The sequence below is a fragment of the Agelaius phoeniceus genome, chromosome 26, assembly GCF_051311805.1.
Source record: "Agelaius phoeniceus isolate bAgePho1 chromosome 26, bAgePho1.hap1, whole genome shotgun sequence".
In the NCBI taxonomy this organism is placed as follows: Eukaryota; Metazoa; Chordata; class Aves; order Passeriformes; family Icteridae; genus Agelaius; species Agelaius phoeniceus.
In genome coordinates, this window is record NC_135290.1 from 2,876,303 (window position 1) to 2,897,427 (window position 21,125).

Sequence of the window (21,125 nt, forward strand, 5' to 3'; positions counted from 1 at the left end):
CACTATGCTTTGTTTTTGGGGGACGTGGCCAGCTGCAGCAAGGAGCTGAGGGAACACACCCAGGAATGGGAGCAGGGACTGGGAACGGGTTCCAGTCCCCTTGGGGTTGGCAGTAACTGGGAGGGGACACCCTGGCACAGATCTCCATGTCAGTGAGGTCTGTGTTTTGGTCCCAGAACACAGTGTGGCCAGTATATCCCAGTGCCAGGTCTTGCTCAGTGTATTCCTGTGGGTTCCTGAGTGTATCCCAGTGGGTGTCCAATGTCTGTCCAGTGTACCCCAGTGCGTGTCCAAGCTCCGTCCAGTGTCCCAGTCCAACGGGTCCCAGTGAATCCCTGGGGCTTGCACAGTGTATAGCAGTACTTCAGTGGGTTCACAGGGTCTGTCCAGTGTATCCCAGTATGTCCCAGTGTGTCCCAGTGTTTCCCACTATGTCCCATCGCCAACGGCAAACGGGCAGCCTCGGCGCCCTCCCTTTCGCTCCTCTATTGGTCAATTCCGCTGCCAATCTCACCGCTCGCCCTCCCGACTGGCCGGTTTGAACGCGCGGTGCGGCCTCTGATTGGTCGGAGGGCGGGCAGAGCGCTAGCCGTGTGCCCGCCCTCGCGCTGCGATTGGCAGAGTGCAGGGAGCCGCGGGCGCGGATTGGCTGCGCGTTTCGGCGGGACGAGCGGAGGTTTGAAGGGAACGTTGGCACCGCCATCACCGCCTCAGCCGCTATCGCCGCTGCCACCGCCGCTGCCACCGCCACTACCACCGCCATGGAGCTCTCGCAGCCCCAGTCGCCCCTCCGCGTACGTCCTGCGACCGCTGCCCGCGACCCTGCGGGACTTCGTGGTCCCCCGCCACGCCGTCCCCTCAGGGTCTCGGGCACCCGCAAGTTCTCCCGGGTCCCCCTCAGCATCTCCCCGGGTCCTTCACAGCCCCCCTTGGGTCTCCTCAGGGTCTCACCGGGCTCCTCTCTCTGCCCTTTCCCCAGCCCTCACTCTCCTCAGATTCTCCGCCCCTCTGCGATTGCTGTTCTCTTCCATTCCCCGGCCTGGCCCCCTCTTGTTCCCCCGGTGCTCCCCCTCACCGCCGCTGCCTTTCCCCCCACAGCCCGCCAACGAGAACATCGTGGTGGGCAAGCCCGATGGCCCCAAGAAGCTCTCGGTGGAGCACATCTACCAGAAGAAGACGCAGCTGGAGCACATCCTGCTCCGGCCAGACACCTACATCGGCTCCGTGGAGCTCGTCACCCAGGTAGGAGCAGGGGGCAGCGGGGCTGAGCCCCCCGAGCACCTCGGGGCAGGCGGGGAGTCTTTAGCAGCTGTTTACAAAGCACAAAACATCTGCTTATCAATCACAAATGGCACAGAGGAGGGGCTGTACCTGGGCATTTACAAATTCCTTTTTTTTTCAGCAAATGTGGGTTTATGATGAAGGCATTGGCCTCAACTGCAGAGATGTGACCTTTGTGCCTGGCTTGTACAAAATCTTTGATGAGATTCTGGGTAAGCTGACAGATCCATTGAGTCCGTGAGTGACGGGTTATTAACGGGGGTTGAATGGAAGAAACTGGAGCTAAACATAAATTATCAGGAACTTATTGGCAGTGCTTAATAGCAAGCCATTCATGGGAAACAAATGAAAAGAAAAAATTCTAAAATCTAATTACAAACCTGATTTCGTTCTGCCCAAAATTCTCCCTTTTATGTCAATGGTTGCACTGGAGAAATTCAGAGGTCATTTCCAACCTTCCTAATTCCATGATAACTTGTACTCCTCTTTGTAATTTGCAAAATGTTTTCATGCTGAGGTGATTATTAGTAACACTGTAGTGAGTTTTCGTGTTCATTCTACTGGAACACTTCAGAGTTCATAGTTTTCCCTTGATTGAGACTGTAATAAAAAACCAATATTCTCTTTCCTTTACAGTCAATGCCGCAGACAACAAGCAGAGGGATAAAAACATGTCGTGCATTAAAGTCACAATTGATGTGTAAGTTTGGTTTCATTGTTTTTGGTTGCCTCCAGCTGTTCTGCAAAGCTGAGGTGGCACTGCAGGGCTGTGGGGCTGATCCAAGATAGACCAAATTTCATTCACCAGTTGTGAAAGCCTTTCTCTCTGCTTAGTGCCCTGGTCTCTTACAGAGGGCTGACTGGGGAAACAGCTCTTTTGTTGCTGTGGTTTTCCACCTCTTCCTCTCCCTGTTTATCTTGATTGAGCACAGACAAGGTTTTGGTGTGTGGGTCCATTTCAGAGCCAGCATGTGCAGATCTGGGCATTTCTGTGTTGCCTGTCCCCCCTCTGCTGGCAGCTGCTGCACTTGCTGAGCACAGATTTGTTCCTGGTGAAATGGTGCCTTTCCCCAGAGCCTTTTGGTGACTTCTTTCTTATCTCAGCCATTTGCGGCCTTAAAAACAGACTTTTCTTTCCTTCCCCAGAGAGAATAACACAATCAGTGTGTGGAACAATGGGAAAGGCATCCCAGTTGTTGAACACAAAGTGGAGAAGGTTTATGTGCCTGCTCTGATCTTTGGACAGCTGCTGACATCCAGCAACTACGATGACAATGAGAAGAAAGTCACAGGTGAGGAAGGCTCAGATGTGCACTAATTTCTCTTGAGCAGCTCCAAGTGTGTGACCTGAACTAGAAAGGGCAGGAAGGGGATCCTTGATACAGCATGAAAACTGAAAGAGGGGAAATTTAGGTGAGATATATGGAAAAAATTCCTCTCTGTGAGTGTGATGAGGCCCCCCTGGCACAGGTTGCCCAGAGAAGCTGTGGCTGCCTCATCCCTGCAATTGTCTAAAGCCAGGTTGGACAGGGCTTGAAGCAATCTGGGCTTTAAGGTCCCTTCCAACACTAACCATTCTGTGATTCTATGAAAATGACATTCTGAATCTATCAGAGAAGTCTCTGTGCTCTGTTTAATCATAACAACAGTGCAAACATGGGAACAGGGAAAATTGTCTTTAAATATTCTCTTAAACCCTAATTAAATCAAAGTTTGTAGTTGCATACTGAGCTTGTTGAATATTGTTGCTTGTTGACAGTTGTCTTTGGATTGGGTGGACATTGACAAACTCCAGTCAGTCTTGGATCCTTTTAGATGGTTTTGGACAAAGAGAATAACACAAGTCTGTGTTCCTTCTAATTCCAGGGGGGAGAAATGGTTATGGAGCCAAACTGTGCAACATATTCAGCACAAAATTTACTGTGGAAACTGGATGTCGTGAATACAAAAAGTTATTCAAGCAGGTAGGAGCACTTTTCTTTCCAGGGAGTTTATACCTGAGGTTTTCAAATGAGACCCTCAGGTTTTGCTTCAAAATTCTAGTTCAGTGTGATTAGAGTAAATTTGACCCACAAAATGTAATTCAAAGGAATAATGAAATTAGCAGACAGCATGAGAATCTGGTTTTTAACCAGAGTTTTTGTTTAATTAAAGATATCTAAAACACATAAACCATCTTACTGTTTTTAAAAACTAAGGTAGTTATGTGTGTGTGTTTGACTTGCAACTCACCAAAGCTCCTTTCCTCAGACCTGGACAGACAACATGGGAAAGGCTGGAGAAATGAAGCTGAAATACTTTGATGGAGATGATTACACCTGTGTCACTTTCCAACCTGATCTGTCCAAATTCAAAATGACTGTTCTGGATAAGGACATTGTAGCACTGATGTCTAGAAGAGCTTATGATATTGCTGGATCCACAAAGGATGTCAAAGTTTTCCTGAATGGACAGAGGCTTCCTGTAAGTGAGCATTGAAAAGAAACACAAATATCTGCTTTTTTTTTTTTTTCCATACCATTTAACCAGTGAGATTCTTTTGAGGCCATTCCTCTCATCACACAGAGCAAAGGAACACATGCAGGAGGGATTTTTTTTTGCAGGAGGATGTGAATTAAGTATTTATAGGAGCTATTATCAACCAGTTGTCTGCTCTCATCTGCGTGCAGGTGAAAGGATTCCGCAGCTATGTGGATCTCTATCTGAAGGACAAGGTCGATGAAACTGGGAATGCACTTAAAGTTATCCATGAGGAAGTCAATTCCCGATGGGAAGTGTGCTTGACTTTGAGTGAAAAGGGCTTCCAGCAAGTCAGCTTTGTTAACAGCATTGCCACCACAAAGGTAACCCCTTAGTATGTTTGATCAAACTTGAATATTCTTGGTTATTTGTAAGTGTACACATGTTAGTGAAAAATAACGTTGCAAAGGATGTGCTTAAAGTTTTAAATAGATATTTCTATTTTTGTGGGTTTAGTGGCCTCGGTCTCAGATCCTTGTCCCATTCTCCTCAGGGTGGCAGGCATGTTGATTATGTGGCTGACCAGCTCGTGACGAAAATCATTGATGTTGTGAAAAAGAAGAACAAAAACGGAGTTGGAGTGAAGCCCTTCCAGGTACAATGTCAGAATTTTCCAAGTGGGAAGCACAACTTGAGCATTACTGCAAATTGTAACTTCAGCTTAATGCATAGGTGCATTAATTAATAACACATTTTCATTGTGCAGACATTTCATTGTGCAAATTGTAACTTCAGCTTAATGCATAGCTGCATTAATTAATAACACATTTTCGTTGTGCAGACAATATGTAGAAGATTGCTAATTATAGAAGTCTCATATTGTCCAATTTAAGCCAATTAACTTCCCTTTGCAAGTCAGTGTAGATGCACTAAACCTCACTATCTGTTAGATTACACCTATTGAGGTGCAGAGATGCCAATCCTTGACATTCCAAATCATCTAACATTTCATGAATGTTCATTAGCTGTTCAAAATTAACAAAATATCTGTGAAAATTCCAAACTTTACAGTGCTGAGTGTTCCCTCACTGTACAGTGTGTGATCCTTGTTGTATTTAACTACAGGTGAAGAACCACATGTGGATTTTTGTGAATGCCTTAATTGAAAATCCAACCTTTGACTCTCAGACTAAGGAGAACATGACTCTGCAGGCAAAGAACTTCGGCTCTACCTGTAAACTGAGTGAAAAATTCATTAAGGGTGTAAGTCCTGATGTGCATGGGCAGTCAAGATGGCTGTAAAAAACACGTAACAAAAGTTTCTGTCACTGCTGAGGCTTTTCCCACAACTTTGGATTGGGTTTTGTGTTGCAGGCAGTTGGCTGTGGCATTGTTGAAAGTATCCTAAATTGGGTAAAATTTAAAGCTCAGAACCAGCTGAATAAGAAATGTTCAGCTGTGAAACACTCCAAGATTAAGGGTGTTCCAAAACTGGATGATGCCAACGATGCTGGTAAGTGTTTGACATCCTTTGTAACCAGTTCATTGAAAAACAGTTAAAACTTGTTCCTTGAACAAAAGCTTTGTCTCCTAAGGAGAAGTGAGAAGAGAAAACCTGTCATTATAGTTTTACTCCCATTTTGCAGTCCCATTTACTATGATTATCCCCACTTACTGTGTGCAGTGCCAAAAAAACTGCCTTAAAAGATTATTTATACTTGTTCAGTCGTGAATGTGCAGCCTAGGATTTCATTTTATAAGTAGAGAACTGACTCAATTTTCTTCTTTTTTAGGCAGCAAGAATTCTTTAGATTGTACACTGATCCTGACTGAGGGAGACTCAGCCAAAACTCTGGCTGTCTCTGGTCTGGGAGTGGTTGGTAGAGACAAATATGGAGTATTTCCTCTCCGTGGGAAAATCCTCAATGTCAGGGAAGCTTCTCACAAGCAGGTTGGTTGGAAAATGGTTACAGTTAGGTGGTGGAAGGTGTGGTGTGATTTGTGCAATGGGTCGGTGCAGCTGCACCTGAAGCACTGGAACTCCAAGGAGCAGTGTCTGAAACACTTCCCTCAGCTTGAGCCTGCCTCACTGGTTAAGTGGGAATATTGATTAAGTCCTGTTCAGTGATTTGCCTGAGGGGATAATATTCATGTTGTGCATTGGGAAATGTTTTGAATTATCTAGAGTAATTTAACTATTAGAAATTATACATTTCTAAACAGCAAAAAAAAAACCCAGCAGGACAGAACTCAGCCAATGATTCACTTATGGATAACTTTATACTTTCTTGAGCTACATTTTGAGTCTGAAAGACAAGTTTTTATTCTGTGTGATCTCTTTCAGATTATGGAAAATGCTGAAATCAACAACATCATCAAGATTGTGGGTTTGCAGTATAAAAAGAACTATGAAGATCAAGAATCTTTAAAAAGTCTTCGCTATGGAAAGATTATGATCATGACAGATCAGGTTAGGTTCATTAAAATTGAAAGTTGGGAGAGGATAACAATTAGTACTTAAATAAAGAGATAGGAAGAAAACATTTCTCTAACTGCTGCTATTGTTGTACCTAATTCTCTGGGTTTCTTTTTCCTATTTTACATTTTTGTGGGTGAAAATGTCTTTTCAGCCATAAAAAAAGTAAAATGCTGAGTTACATCAATCAGCCAAACACTGTCTCTCCATTCTGCTGATTCAAAGTCTTTGACCAGTCCTTGACACCTTTTTTCACCTTTTCTGTTTCTCTTCATTTTCAGCAATTAACACATGGCCACCTTTTTAGAGGTGAAAGTTAATAGGGTCAGCTGGAATTACAGAGTCAGTTACTATTAAGCCAACAATTGTAATTTCCATCATTCTATTATAAAATATGGTTTGGTTTTTTTTATTTTAAAATTCAGGATCAGGATGGATCACACATCAAAGGTTTGCTGATTAACTTCATCCATCACAATTGGCCATCTCTTCTAAGACACAATTTTTTGGAGGAATTCATTACTCCCATCATAAAGGTGAGGGCTGGGGGAGGATGAGGTGAATGACTGAGGATCTGTTACCCAAAAATGCCTTTCATTTCACAGTTAAAATGTTTGTCCATTGTAGGCCTTTAAAAATAAAGAAGAAATTGCATTCTACAGCATTCCTGAGTTTGAAGAATGGAAAGCCAATACACAGAACTACAACTCATGGAAAATCAAGTACTACAAAGGTTTGTAAAACTTAATATGGGGAAACTGATCCAAGTGAGAGCATTTATGATTTGCTGCAGTCAATCCTGCTTTGCAGAAAGGATTTGGACTGGGTGTCCTCCAAGTCTCTTCCCTCCTATGATATTCCAATTAGATTTCAGATATCTACAGGAATTACAGACAAAATCCAAAACTACTACATGCCACTGCTCACTTAGTTGTAATTCTTATGGCTTTTGTGATACATCTCGTTTTGAAATAACTTAAGTTTTCAGCAAGTCATCTTCACACTGTATGTTCATATGATGCATCACAAAAACTGGGCACAGTAAAATATTTCTTTGAATTGGAACTTAATTTAGGCAAAAAAGTCATTAGGATTACTTCTCCTGTCCCTGCAGGTTTGGGTACCAGCACTTCAAAGGAGGCCAAAGAATACTTTGCAGATATGGCAAAACACCGAATTGGCTTCAAATATTCTGGGCCTGAAGATGATGCTGCGATCACCCTGGTAACAAACACTTGATTTAATTGCTGACTTACTACCTTTGGTATTTCACCTTGTAGAGTGCTCGGTATTTTCTCTTAAAATGCTCTTGGAAGCCTTTGGGCTGGAGACAATGTCTGTGTTACCAAGGCTACAGCTTTAGTTGAACCAGGAGCGGCGAATCTGCCCCTCAACCTCAGGGCAAAAGTACCCTTTTAGTGATGGGCTTTAAATATAGCTTGGAACAAACTGATCACTACAAACCAATTGACATTTTCAGACACAATAGTAAATATTCCTTCAACATTTTTCTGTGTATTCTGCTGCTGTTTTTTTCCAAGTTAGATCTTCCCCCAGTGCAAAGCAGTGAGTTAAATTAGTCCTTGTTTCTGTGAACCTCACCTTAGCTGGTCTTGATTCTTAAATATTCAGAGTTGTTAGGCAATGTCAAAAAATCAAGTTTTTCCCCAAAATATTAATTTCCCCTCAAATCTGCTTTAGTCTTTTGTTATTGTATTAAAAATCTGTAAATTTAAACCTAACTACTCTGTCTTCTACAGAGTGGTGGAAATTATGCTCTTAATATGTTTAGCTCCAGAAAGCTTTTATTGCATTTCTTGGGCTCTTAAATCAGCCTGTTTAGCATGTTGTTCTCCTGGGTAAGCTCTTCCTTTTTCTCAAGTGATCCAATAGTGCACAACCACAGAATGTTCTGGAATTGAGTTACTTTTCATTTTGTAACATGCAGGCCTTTAGCAAGAAGAAGATAGAAGAGCGAAAGGAGTGGCTGACTAATTTCATGGAGGATAGAAGACAACGGAAGCTGCACGGTCTACCAGAGGTAAAAGGTTTATGTTTATAAGGCAACTGGTTTCCAGTCTCTGCCTGGGGCTGTTCTCAGCTTCATCCCAGCACACCAGAGCTGCACACAGCTCAGTCAGTGAGTCAGGTCCGGATTAAAGGACGTTGAAAATGTGTCAGGATTTTGCAGAGCAGCTTCTTCTCTCATCTTATCAGTGTAGCCTCATTGTCAATTATCCAACTGTCAGCTTCATTTTTAACTCTCATCTTTCAAGTTGCTGTATCAATAGGAAAATGATAACTCAAGCAGAGGAAAATAAAGTCTTTATTTCCACCAAAATGGTGGAAATAATGCATCCTGGGAAGTGTTTCCCTTTGCCATGCAAAGAGTGTCATCACTTGAACTGTATTTAGCTGGTCTTACAAGGGGTTCCCATTTCAGTGAAACCAGCCAAGAAACTGATTAGGCCCTGTTAAAATTAAGGCAATCTTCTCTCTGCTTTTTTTTGTCAGGAATACCTGTATGGGAAAAACACTGATTACCTGACATACAATGACTTCATCAACAAGGAGTTAGTGCTGTTCTCAAACTCAGATAATGAAAGATCAATCCCATCACTGGTTGATGGTAAGTGATTTATAAGTTGTGATTCTGCATGGTGTATCCCCAGAACTGAGGAAATGGGTGTTTGATGTCCCATCAGAGCCAGGAAACCTGCTGAGGTGTCAGGGTCAGCATCCTGAAGTCTGTTTTCTGCTTAAGAGTTCTTTCATCATTGGATGAAATGTCTTGTCTATTTTGTAGTATATTAATGCCAGTACCTTACTCAGCTGGTACAGAATCTTTAAGTAGTTCTTGCATCTCTAGAGAGCCAAATGCATCACATCACATGTTCTAACCACGAGGTCTTTTCTATTTTCACACAGGTTTGAAGCCAGGCCAGAGGAAGGTTTTGTTCACCTGTTTCAAACGGAACGATAAGCGGGAGGTGAAGGTTGCTCAGCTGGCTGGTTCTGTAGCTGAGATGTCCTCATACCATCATGGTGAGGTAAGAACCTGCCTGGGTGTGCAAAACACTCTAAAGGAAAGGCAAAAAGCCCTTCTGTTGATGTGAGTTACAATGCCTCTAAAGCAGAATTAGGTGTTTGAGTGTGCACACCAAAGGGAAGTTGCTGTTCAGCTGTTTCCACAATTAATTCTTCAGTATTAATTTAATCTGATGTTTGTCACTCTGCCTGTCCTGTCTGGACATCATGGGAGCATAGTTCATTCAAAAAGTGGAACAAGAAAACTCTACTTAATTTGTGATGGACTTAGGCAAATGTTAATAACCTTTCTGCTTGGGTCAGGAAAAGTTAAGCACTACCACAAGGTTCTCTGTGGAGACTGACAGAATCTTTCACTGGAGGTTTCAGAGCAGGTAGACAGCAATAGATAGAGACATGGGTCACTAGAACATTTCAGATGGTCTTGGGATGCATTTTCCTTGAATTTCCTCCAGTATTTCATCAATGGAGTTTATCCTCTGTATCAGTTAAATTCTTGGTGTGAATGTTGCCTTACTCTGTCCGTCCCCTGAACCATTCTGCATTGCACAGCTTTGCACCTCCTTTATTGCAGGCTGCACTGATGATGACCATCATTAACTTGGCTCAAAACTTTGTGGGCAGCAACAACCTCAACTTGCTCCAGCCCATTGGTCAGTTTGGCACAAGGCTGCACGGGGGCAAAGACTCTGCCAGCCCTCGATACATCTTCACCATGCTCAGGTCAGCATTCTAAAGTTCTTACTGTACTAAAGGACTCCATTTTACAGCAATTAAAATGGAAAAGAAATTGGATTTTTCCCTTTAAAACTTTGGGCTATACTTGCATGCTCAGAGTAGCAACAATTGAAATGAGATTCAGGTGCTAGGTTTCATTATAGAAACGTGGCTATCAGCACAGAGAATATGGAAATGGAAGCAGAACCAAAGGGAGACATTTGGGTGGGATAATAAAAATTAAGGAGGTTTCTTTTTGCATGGCAGTCATGTTCTGTAACAAGAATTTGGGCTTAAATTCCCTTCTCTGTTCCAGTCCCCTGGCACGCCTGGTGTTCCCACCAATGGATGACAACATCCTGAGGTTCCTCTATGATGACAACCAGCGTGTGGAGCCAGAGTGGTACATGCCCATCATTCCAATGGTGCTGGTCAATGGAGCTGAAGGGATTGGCACTGGCTGGGCCTGTAAAATCCCCAACTTTGATATCAGGGAAGTTGTTAACAATATCCGTCGGCTGATGGATGGAGAAGAGCCACTGCCAATGGTAAATAATATCATTAAAAAACAAATGTCTTGCTTGTTAGTTTATTGAACTCATATTGAGTATTTTATGGGCATTCTTAAAAAAAGAGGCATCCACAAAAAGCTGAATCCAGTGTTTTTGCTCCTCAGCTTCCCAGTTACAAGAATTTCAAAGGCACCATAGATGAGCTGGGGCCTAATCAGTATGTGATAAGTGGTGAAGTGTCCATCCTTGATTCTACAACCATCGAGATCACTGAGCTGCCTGTCAGAACATGGACACAGGTAATAAACAGGGAATCTGCTCTGGAATATAGACTTTGCTCTTTAAAGCAAAAAGTGAGTAGTGGGTTTATATCTGACTTTGTTTCTTTCCTCAGACATATAAAGAGCAGGTTCTGGAGCCGATGTTGAATGGCACTGAGAAGACCCCCCCTCTAATCACAGACTACAAAGAATATCACACAGACACCACGGTGAGGTTTGTGGTGAAGATGACTGAAGATAAACTAGCAGAAGCCGAAGCTGTGGGGCTGCATAAGGTCTTCAAACTCCAAACAAGTTTAACGTGCAACTCCATGGTACGTGACAGATTTTGCTGAAGGAATTTCTTGGTTTAACTCAGACTCTGTGGACGGCTGCAGTTGTTGCGTGAAACAAAAATCCTCTTTGGCAGTAACCTATTCACTTCGATTTTTCTGCTGTTACTGGTTTTAAATCAGCTTTCAAAGGTCAAGAGCCTGGCTTAGGAGTCAGTCCAGAGTGGATGCTTTGCCTGAAGGAGGCAAAATGATCTGAAGTCACAGTTTGCAGAGCTCTGTGAGCCAGCAGCAGGGGCACTGAACGTCTGGTTCCTGACAAAGTGTGAAGCTTTGATGCGAGATGTTTGTCCTGCACAGAGCTCTAAGATTGAAGTAACCTTAACTCTACTGCTTGTATTCAAGAACACTGAAATTCTAAAATTGTCTCTGCTGCTGTGCTCACAAACTGAAGTAGTTTCTAGAACAACACTGAGATTTGATAATTTGTTGGTTAATAATTCGGTGGTACCATCACACCTGTGTTACAGGTGACTTTCAGTGGGTTTGGAATCAGTTTTATCATCATAACACCCGTGTTCTTTCATTTTCCTCCAGGTTCTTTTTGACCATGTCGGCTTTCTCAAGAAATACGACTCTCCCCAGGATATTCTTAAGGAGTTCTTTGAACTCCGGCTCCGATATTACAACCTGAGGAAGGAATGGCTCATTGGGATGCTGGGTGCTGAGTCTGCAAAGCTGAGCAACCAGGCTCGCTTCATCCTGGAGAAAATAGATGGCAAAATTGTGATTGGTATGTTGTTCTTGGTGACTGGGATTGGAACTGGGAGAACTGGGTGATCTCTAGAGCTCTGTCAGCACCCCCTCAGCCCCAGGCTGGTTTTTACAAACCACACCAGGGCTTATCTCTGTTCTTGTGACATCTAAGAGGAAAATGCTTCACAGAGTATCCTTGGTCTGTGTATTACACACATAATAATGACAATGGGATACTTATGTAGCTTTCCTGCTCTGTGTTTGAGAATTTTTGAGAGAATTTTTAAATAGTTTAGCAATCATTCCCATTTATTTCTGACTTGGGAGGAGTAAGAGTTAATTATTTGTGGGTTTAGAAAGGGGCAGTGTTTGCTGTTAAATGCATTCTTAAGAATCTGTATCTCTCTCCATTATCTTTGTGAACCTCTGCAAAAATCCTCCAAATCATGTTCTCAGTGGACTGGGGGTTTCAAACTTAGATGATACTCAAGCAGCAGCATCTGAGGATCATGAGCTGGAAAAAGAAGCAGATCTTTGTTCCCAACATTCACATTTTTCAATCAACTTTTCCCCCTCGGTGTAAAAGCCGGGCTGTGTTCCGCTGCCTTCACGGCCAGACAACGTGTCATAAGATGCTTTGTGGTTTGTGTCTGAAGGCAGCCCAGTAATCCCAGCAGCTCTAGTCTGTCTGACTGAACTCAGGAAGAGAAATAATTCCCTTGAAATGCATTTTCTTGGGTTTTTTTGTAATAAGTAGTTCCAAGGCTGCCAGAGCTGGTTTCATTTGTATTTGTGTCTCATGGTTGATGGTTTCTGATACCTTAAAAAGGAGCAAATTCCAGCTGAAGCATTTCCAGTGGTTGAGCACTTAGAGCATAAATTTCCTGGGTGATGTCTAATGAGGTGCAAGCTATACCAAGCTATCAAGGATTTCTTTCTCCACCTGATGTTTATACCATCATACCTTTTTTCCCCAAGTTCAAAAACTACTTAAAACAGGGGAAATGCATGTATGGAAACAAAGACAAATATTAAAACTGTTTTGGCTGGTACAGGAGCAATGCTTCCCTGACAAATCTCCTGCTAAACAGGAGTTTTTCAGGTGTTGTTCAGGCTCTTCCACATGTCCCAGCTGTGATGTGGAAAGGCTGGTTTGGAGCTCTGTAGGATGCTGAGCAGCTTCAGCCACAGCATCCAAACTGTAAAGCTCATCTGCCACTCCTAACAGCCACTGGTAGTGGGCATTGAGTGACAATCCTGAAATGTCTGTTTGCAGAGAACAAACCCAAGAAAGAGCTGATTCAAGTTCTCATCCAAAGAGGGTACGAGTCTGATCCAGTGAAGGCTTGGAAGGAGGCTCAGAACAAGGTAATGCCTCAGTCATCCTCTGAATATGCCCAAACTGGCCCTGAGCTCTGAGGCTCTGTAATCCTCAGAGAGGCCCAAGTTGCTTTTCAATTAGCAGGATTCCAAGAGCTTCCGTGTTTGATCAGTAGCCCTACCCATATGTGTCAGGGTTTTTGTTGACTGTGTTTGTTTCAAATCCACTTTTAGGATGAAGAGGAGGAAGAGGAGGAAGAGAGTGACAAAGAATCAGCTGCAGCCTCTGGCCCTGACTTCAACTACCTGCTGAACATGCCCATGTGGTATCTGACCAAGGAGAAGAAAGATGAGCTCTGCAAGCAGAGGGATAACAAAGTATGTGCCTTCCTTTCCTTATAAAAGCATTATATTTACAATATATTATGTGTTATGCAGGTTATTTTTGGCTGGTGGATTGCAATGTGTTATTGATGATTATCTGGGATTCCCTTTAGGAAAAGGAGCTGGAAAACCTGAAGAGGAAGAGTCCTTCTGACCTGTGGAAGGAAGACCTTGCTGCCTTCATTGAAGAACTCGATGTATGTCAATGCTCAGTGCAGAAAATCAACTCCCTCATCTTATCCAGCAGCCCTTTATTGACTTTTGTATTTCTTTGTGTTATTTTATGCTCCCCTCTGCAGGTAGTGGAGGCCAAGCAAGCACAGGATGAGAGTGCAGGGATTGTTGGCAAACCTCTGAAGGTGAAAGGAGGGAAAGCAAAGGTGAAGAAGGCCCAGCTGGCAGAAGTGATGCCATCCCCTCATGGCATCAGGGTTGTTCCTCGGATCACTGCTGAGATGAAGGCAGAGGCAGAGAAGAAAACTAAGAAGAAAGTAAAGGTAAAAAGGAATATCCCAAATGCTCCATCTTCTTTTACACCCTCTTCAATACAGTCCTAAAAATGTGAGTCCTTGTTAGCTGGACTTGTCCTGTTGAAGCAGTTATTCAAGGAGAGGGACAGGACCCAGTCCTGAGGATTTGGGAACCACTGGGAATAGGGGTATCTCAGTCTGAAGGAGAACAGACTCACATATCAGGAGGTGGCTTAGAGGGAAATTTTTGGCACATTGCACTGCCAGGGATGAGCTGGTAGCTCAGAAAGGGGGGTGGATGTAAGTAAGGTTGTTCCAGGTGTCTTGGGAATTTGATAAACCCTCTAGCAGGCAGGAAGCACAGCCAGAACATTCCCTTCTCCAGAACAGCCTTTACATATCCTGCAATGCTTTCACCCACTTAATGCCATCATTGTTCTCTCTATCAAGGAGATAAAAAAGATTGAACTCTTTTTATAGGACTAGTTGAAATTGTGTCATTCAGCCATTTCCAACAGAGAGATATAACCCATCCCTTCACCTGTTTGACCCTGGAAGCCACACAGGTCTCTCTTTTCCTCCACATGATTCCACCCAACAGTTTTTCCGAATAATTCTTGCTTTTGTTTTGATCCCACCCTGTCCTGTCCTGCATCCCCATCCCCCCCAGAGCCAGCACACAGCAGCAGGACCAGAGTGCTCAGGATTGGGGCCAGAGTTCCTGTTTTTGTTCATGTTGGATTTTGCCTTTCAAGTCACCTGATTTGGGGGCAGACCCTGTCCAATTTACAGATCTGTCTGTAATCAATTCTACACATAGTTTATTTTACAGACTTGGATTTCTTGTACCACTACTTTACATTGCTAAAATAAGCAGCTCCTTCCTCCATTACCCCATGTGCCTCTTCTCTGTGAGCTGACTCACTGTTTGGTATCTGCTTGCATCTGCAGAGTGAAAAAACTGAATTTGATGAGAATCAGGATGAAAACACATCCGGAGAGAAGGAGACTGCAGGCCTGAAGAAGAGATTAGCACAGAAGCTGAAGACTGAGCAAGGTAAATGCTTTGATTTTATTCCCTCCAAGGAAAAGAGGGAAAGGGTTGTCAGTTTGGTTATCTGACCTCTTCCTGAAGGTGGTGAGCAACACCTAGGATCAGTAATTTTGGAAAAACTGGGTGAGAAAGTGATCCTGGATAACAGTCAAGCAGGATAGATTCCTATTTCTCTTTGTTTAAGCCAGAATCCTCTGAATTCAGTGTATTTCTAAGCTGAGCTTGAACTGCTGAGCCTGAACTAGATCTACATGGAAGTTTGCTGGTTCATCCTGCACTGCCTCCCAATCTTTTTCAGGAGCTAAGAGACAGGCCACTCTGCCTTTCAAGCCATTAAAGAAAACCAAGAAACGAAACCCTTGGTCTGACTCAGGGTCTGATTCAGAGTCTGACTTTGAAGCACCTCCTCAAAGAGAGCGAGTGGTTCGCCAGGCAGCAGGTGAGTGAGGACATGGATGCAGGAGAAGGATGGTCCTCCTTGTGGAGACTAGATAGGGACCTCCCAGAGCCTCAGATCACATTGAGAAATCATCTTTAAAAGGCTTCTTTATTTTACTGTCTGAAACCATTAAATATTTCTACCGTTTGTGCACATTTTCAAGGAAAAGCAGAAATGGGCAACTAGAGAAATATGGCTATTTGGTTTAATTACACAACTGTCTTGGCACATAAAATGTGTTGTGGGTGAGGTTGGAAGACTCCAAATGACAGAACACATTTGTCATTTGGAGTCTTCTCCCTGGCAGACTCAGCATCTGCTTGTTTTTATTCAGATCTTTATTTTTTAATAACTGTAGCTAAAATATTGAAAAATAAACAGAGCTGCATATTGCCAAATGTGTAAAATAACACATCTGTGTTCTTCCATCAGCCAAAGTCAAGCCCATGGTCATTTCAGACTCGAATCACTCCAGCTCAGATGAGGGCTCTGAATTCCACGGTGACAGTGAAGGCAACTCTGAATCGGACACAAACTCTAAGAAAAAGGCTCCTCCCAAGCCTAAACCTGCTCCCAAGTGAGTATTTTTCCATAATCACTGGAAATTGTGCTTAATGCTACACAGAAGTTAAAAGCTATTTTTTTTTTATTCCCCTATTTAGTGCTTCATAAACTGAATTAAAATCTTGGGGTTTTGTTTTCCAGGGAAACCACTGAAAAAGCAGCAAAAGCTCCCAAGCAAAAGGCAGTGCCAAGTGCTGTTCCTGGTGAGTGTGAGACCTCTTAAACCACGTGGATTGCTCTATAATCCCTCAGCAGTGCACAGGGAAGAGCAGAGGGGATAATTTGGCTGTTTCAGGCTGACTTTCTGCTTTCCTTATCCCGTTCCAGTCCAAGATGTCCCTGAGGACAAGGTGAGCCAGGCTCCTGCAGCTCCATCCGTCCCAGTGCCGAGCACCAAGGCTGTGCCCAAAAAAACTGTAGCAGCCAAGAAGGCTGGAGCCACCAAGGGTAAGGGCAGCTCAGCAACATCAGTTTTTGAGAACAATTATAATTCCTGTGGGAAACAGTCCCGGTGATTTCGCTTGGCGTTCCAGGGCCTGGGCAACCGGAGTTTGCATTTCAGCAAAGATCTGAGGTTTGTGGCAGAGGTTCTCTGGTTGTCATGTTTGAGGTCTGTTTCCAAACATATCGTGTTCTAGTTCATGTTGGACATGCTAGGAGGGAGGGAATTTTAGTTTGGGAACAGGAAAAGTGAATGCTTCCTACAGTGCTATGTAATACTTGGCAGGGATAATCCGAGTGGAATTTGTGTCTTGCAGTCAATGTCCTACTTCGTGTCTTTTTGGGAAGAAAGCAGGCAAGCTTTTGGGGGTAGTTTGATCTATTCAATGCTGGATCCATCTCATCCATCTCCAGCATTTGACTCAGGGATTTTTAAACCCCAGGCTTTGACACGATTTTGTATATTCCAAATGGAATCAACTCGGTGTTGATCCCAGCAGGAAAATAGTGTTACTTCCATTCCTAAACTGAGAAAGCATGTTATCACTCAGAAATGGCCTGAAATGAGCTGAACTGGAAGCTATGCTTCAAGTTGCTCTTTTAAAAAGTGAAAATATAGGTAAGAAGGAATGAGTTGAGTGTTTGGGAAATTCCTTCCTTGCTGTGCAGGATTTTGAAGGTCTGAGATGGGTTATGGAGCCTTGAGAGATCAGGACTTTTCAATCTGAAATAGTCTGTGAATTGCTTTGGGCACTCTTTGATCCTCTAAATGTAGCGGAACTGAGCAGATAAACAACCTCATTCCTCACCATCTGTGGAAGAAAGATCTTTCTAGAAAACCCAGCTTCAAACGGAGCCGACCTGCGCGCTGACCCCGCGGCAGCACGGAGCCTGTTGCTGTTGGAAGTAATTCCCAAAGTGGGAATGAGAGAGCAGTGAAACAGGGGTTTAACAGCGTGTTCTGTTCCAGACAACCAGCCCTCCATCATGGATATCCTGGCCAAGAAAAAGGCGGCACCCAAAGCCAAGCCAGCAGCCAAGGAGGGAGCCCTGCACGCCGGGGGTGACAACGCCAAGGGGAGGAAGGCTGTGAAGAGGCAGCCAAGCTCTTTGGATTCGGATTCCGATTCAGATTTTGGCTCAAAGCCTGCCAAATCTGTTGTATCAAAGGTTTGTGCAATGAGGGAACCTCAGAGTGTGGGGTGGGTTCTCCTGTCAGGAAAAGCTGGTGGAGGTTGAGCCTCTGCCTGGGAGTGGGGAATGGGGTAGAGGAGGGTCGTAGAATCATGGAATATTCTGAGCTGGAAGTGACCCACAAGGATCATTGAGTCCAACTCCCAGCCCTGCACAGGAGACCCCAGCAATCCCACCCTGTGCCTGAGAGCATTTTCCAAACACTCCTGGAGCTGTGTCAGCCTTGGGGCTGTGACCATTCCCTGGGGAGCCTGGGCAGTGCCTGAGCACCCTCTGGGATAAGAACCTTTCCCCCATAAGGGTCAGACACCCCAGATCCTTGGCCTGCTCCCACTGTCCCCATGGCACAGCAGGCGTGTGGTACTCATCATGTTCCCTGTGGGTGCTCAGATCCATGATTCCTTTCCTGCTTTCCCTCCAGAAATCCAAGGTACAGGAAGACACCTTCACCATTGACTCTGGTGATGAAAGCCCTGCACCTCAGCCCCGTGCCAGGCCTGGCCGTGCCAAAAAACCCGTCCAGTACCTGGAGGAGTCCTCTGAGGACGACCTGTTTTGAGTTCTTAGGAAAATTTTAAACTCCAGATCCACAACAAGCCTTCAGCAGCGCTCCAGAGCTCCCACCAAAGACCATCTCAGCCTAGGAAATCTTCTCCAAATGTGAGCCACTCCAAAACTGTTCATTACTGGTGAACACAGCTGGTTTTTTCTTTGGTTTTAGATAAGTTAGATTTGTTTAAACAGGAACATCCCCTTTTTGGTGAACACTGGAGCCACGTGCCCAGCAAGTGCTGCCACACTTCCCTCTTCCCCATTATTTGACACTTTGTGGTCATTTTAGTGTTAAAGTTGACTTTAGAACATGCAAAATCCTTTAAAATTTATACATCCCTCTTGAAATATCTTATAGTACTAAAATACATTAATTTTTAATTCTACTACCCAACTCAGGTGAGCTGGAGTCATTTTTCCAGCACTATTCCTTCACTATGTAAATATTTCTGTGTTCGTTCTTGTCCCGAGTTTGTTTGTTTAAGTATTTGTCTAATAAAAGTGTTTGTACTTATTTTCTTCACTTCACCGTGGGTTTTTTGGGAAATAACAACTTCAGAGCTTGTGCTAAGCCCTCCCTCTGTCAGAGCAAAGGGCTTGGCACGAGCTCTGGGGGGTGCTGGGCTGGTTGGCCACTTCCCCACTGGCTGTGGCCACTGTGGCTCCACAGCTGAATTCTTGTGAACACCCCTGTGGTCCCCAGCACGGAGGGAGCTGCTTGCCCAGAGCAGCTGTGGTTGCCCCATCCCTGGAAGTGTCCAATGCCAGGTTGGAACAGCCTGGTCCAGTGGAAGGTGTCCCTGCCTATGGAAGGGGATGGGACTGGATGAGCTCTAAGCTCCCTTCCCATCCAAACCATTCCATGATTCCATGAAAGCCCAGGGCCCCCCGTGCTATCGGTGCTTTGCTGGAACCCAGTCAAGTGTGGAAAGCTCTGTCAGATTTTCCACTGGCTCTGGAGAGCGTCTCCAGCACGTCCCCTCCACAGGCCGGGCTATTTACAGCTCCTCTTGCTGCACAACACCCATGACAGAGCCATGGGTGGGCTGTGGGGCTGCTCCCTGAGCTCTGGCATCACCCTCATGTGCATGGAGAGCTCTGGGAACACAGAGTGGAGCACAGAGTCCATACCAGGAGTTTCCCATCCCAAATCTTTGCATGGGATGCTGGGGATGTTGTTGGATGGGAGCTGGGCTCTGGGGCATCAGGCACTTACCCACCCTGGCATTGCATGAGGGGGGTCTGAGGGTGACCTGTGCTGTCCTGAGCTCTGCTCCCTTTACTGGAAAGGGGATTTGAGGGCTCACCAAATGCTGCCAGCACTGGGCAAGGGCTGGCAGGAGCCCTGGCTGTGCCACACAGGATTTTGTAGGAATTACTCTACACGTGCCAGAGCTGGGGACAACCTGGGAAGATCCATGGGGCCCCCAACAACCCTGGCACAGCGTCCTGGGGCAGAGAGGGCTGGTGCCAGCTGTGAGCATCCCCCAGGCACTGCAGGGCACGGGTGTACCCAGGCTCTGATGCATCAGGGGGTCATGGGGGGTTTTTTGGGGGCCGAGTGCTGTAGCCTGGGGACCCTGAGGCCCTGTGGATTTGGGAAGGACAAAGTTTGGGGGCATTTTGCTCTGAGGGGGGCCACCACCTCTCTCTCAACCTGGGCAGGGCAGCTTTTGTCCTTGAGCCCCACCGGCAGCGCTGAGCCCTTCCCTCCCTCCAGGCGCCCCTGCGGGCTCTCTGTCCCTTTAAAAGGACTCCAGGCGTGGCTGTGGGACCATTATCCCATCCCAGCTGGACAAAGAGACCGGACAGTCCTGGACGGCCCTGGACAGCCGCTGCCAGCAGCGCTGGCACACCGTGGACCGCAGCCCACGCAGGTATGGGGCTCTTGTGGGGGGCCACAGCTCAGCCAGGCCGAGCTGGGCAGGGGGCCGGGGATGGGGAACCTGCTGGTCCTGCCCTGCTGGACCCATCCCTGGGGCAGCGAGTCCCGGGCACAGCGGGTGCTGGGGACACTCCTGGCAGTGCCTGGGCACCCTCCCGGGAGCGGGCACGCCGTGGTGCCTTTGGGAATGGTGGGATGATGCAGAGCTGGAGGGGCCGCGCTGCCACCAGGGTCCGACCCGGCGGTCACTGCGTCCCCCCAGCGCTGACCCCGCTCCCGCAGCGCGGCCATGGGCGAGTGGGGCTTCCTGAGCTCGCTGCTGGACGCCGTGCAGGAGCACTCGCCCATGGTGGGCCGCTTCTGGCTGGTGGTGATGCTCCTGTTCCGCATCCTGGTCCTCGCCACCGTGGGCAGCGACGTCTTCGAGGACGAGCAGGAGGAGTTCGTGTGTAACACGCAGCAGCCGGGCTGCAAACCCGTGTGCTACGACGCCGCCTTCCCCATCTCCCACTATCGCTTCCTCGTCTTCCACGTCGTCGTGCTCTCGGCGCCCGCCGCTCTCTTCGTCATCTTCGCCGTGCACCAGGCGGCCAAGCCGGGGCGCGGGGGGGCTCCGGGTCAGCGCGCCCGCCGCCTCCAGCCCTTCTACGTGGGCAGCGTGGTGGCTCGGATCGCCGCCGAGCTGGGCTTCCTGCTGGGCCAGGCGCTGCTCTACGGCTTCAGGGTGCAGCCGCTCTTCGTGTGCCGCCGCCGGCCCTGCCCGCACCGCGTCGACTGCTTCGTCTCCCGCCCCACCGAGAAAACCGTCTTCATCCACTTCTACTTCGTGGTGGGACTGGTCTCGGCGCTGCTCAGCCTGGCCGAGCTCGCCCATCTCCTGCGCAAGGGGCCCCCGGCCCGGCCCGGCTGCTGCCACCGCCCGCAGGAGCGGGGCCCGGCTCCCGGGGGGGCTGCGGAGGGACCCCACCCGCGCGGGGACCTCACTGTGTGAGCTGGGATGAGCGGGGGCCGGGGTCAGC

General features: G+C 46.2%; 2 protein-coding genes across 2 annotated transcripts; both read left to right on the forward strand.

Annotated features, from left to right (window-relative positions):
• The first annotated feature begins 702 nt into the window (after positions 1 to 702).
• On the forward strand, positions 703 to 18,736 carry TOP2A (DNA topoisomerase II alpha). The gene is made up of 35 exons (XM_054649723.2): positions 703 to 794; positions 1,099 to 1,242; positions 1,403 to 1,493; positions 1,918 to 1,981; positions 2,428 to 2,573; positions 3,148 to 3,245; positions 3,532 to 3,744; positions 3,951 to 4,124; positions 4,295 to 4,396; positions 4,867 to 5,004; positions 5,116 to 5,254; positions 5,535 to 5,692; positions 6,086 to 6,211; positions 6,643 to 6,753; positions 6,845 to 6,950; positions 7,332 to 7,441; positions 8,166 to 8,258; positions 8,732 to 8,846; positions 9,146 to 9,267; positions 9,840 to 9,988; positions 10,299 to 10,530; positions 10,659 to 10,793; positions 10,889 to 11,089; positions 11,645 to 11,840; positions 13,080 to 13,171; positions 13,358 to 13,501; positions 13,621 to 13,704; positions 13,807 to 14,004; positions 14,929 to 15,034; positions 15,330 to 15,470; positions 15,903 to 16,047; positions 16,176 to 16,237; positions 16,362 to 16,481; positions 17,446 to 17,645; positions 18,091 to 18,736. Exons 1-35 carry the CDS (start codon positions 762 to 764, stop codon positions 18,226 to 18,228), a joined length of 4,626 nt encoding a protein of 1,541 aa, XP_054505698.2. The 5' UTR covers positions 703 to 761; the 3' UTR covers positions 18,229 to 18,736.
• A 1,235-nt stretch (positions 18,737 to 19,971) lies between these two features.
• GJD3 (gap junction protein delta 3) lies at positions 19,972 to 21,097 on the forward strand. Its single transcript, XM_054649841.2, has 2 exons — positions 19,972 to 20,098; positions 20,389 to 21,097. Exon 2 carries the CDS (start codon positions 20,396 to 20,398, stop codon positions 21,095 to 21,097), a length of 702 nt encoding a protein of 233 aa, XP_054505816.1. The 5' UTR covers positions 19,972 to 20,098; positions 20,389 to 20,395.
• The last annotated feature ends 28 nt before the right edge of the window (positions 21,098 to 21,125 follow it).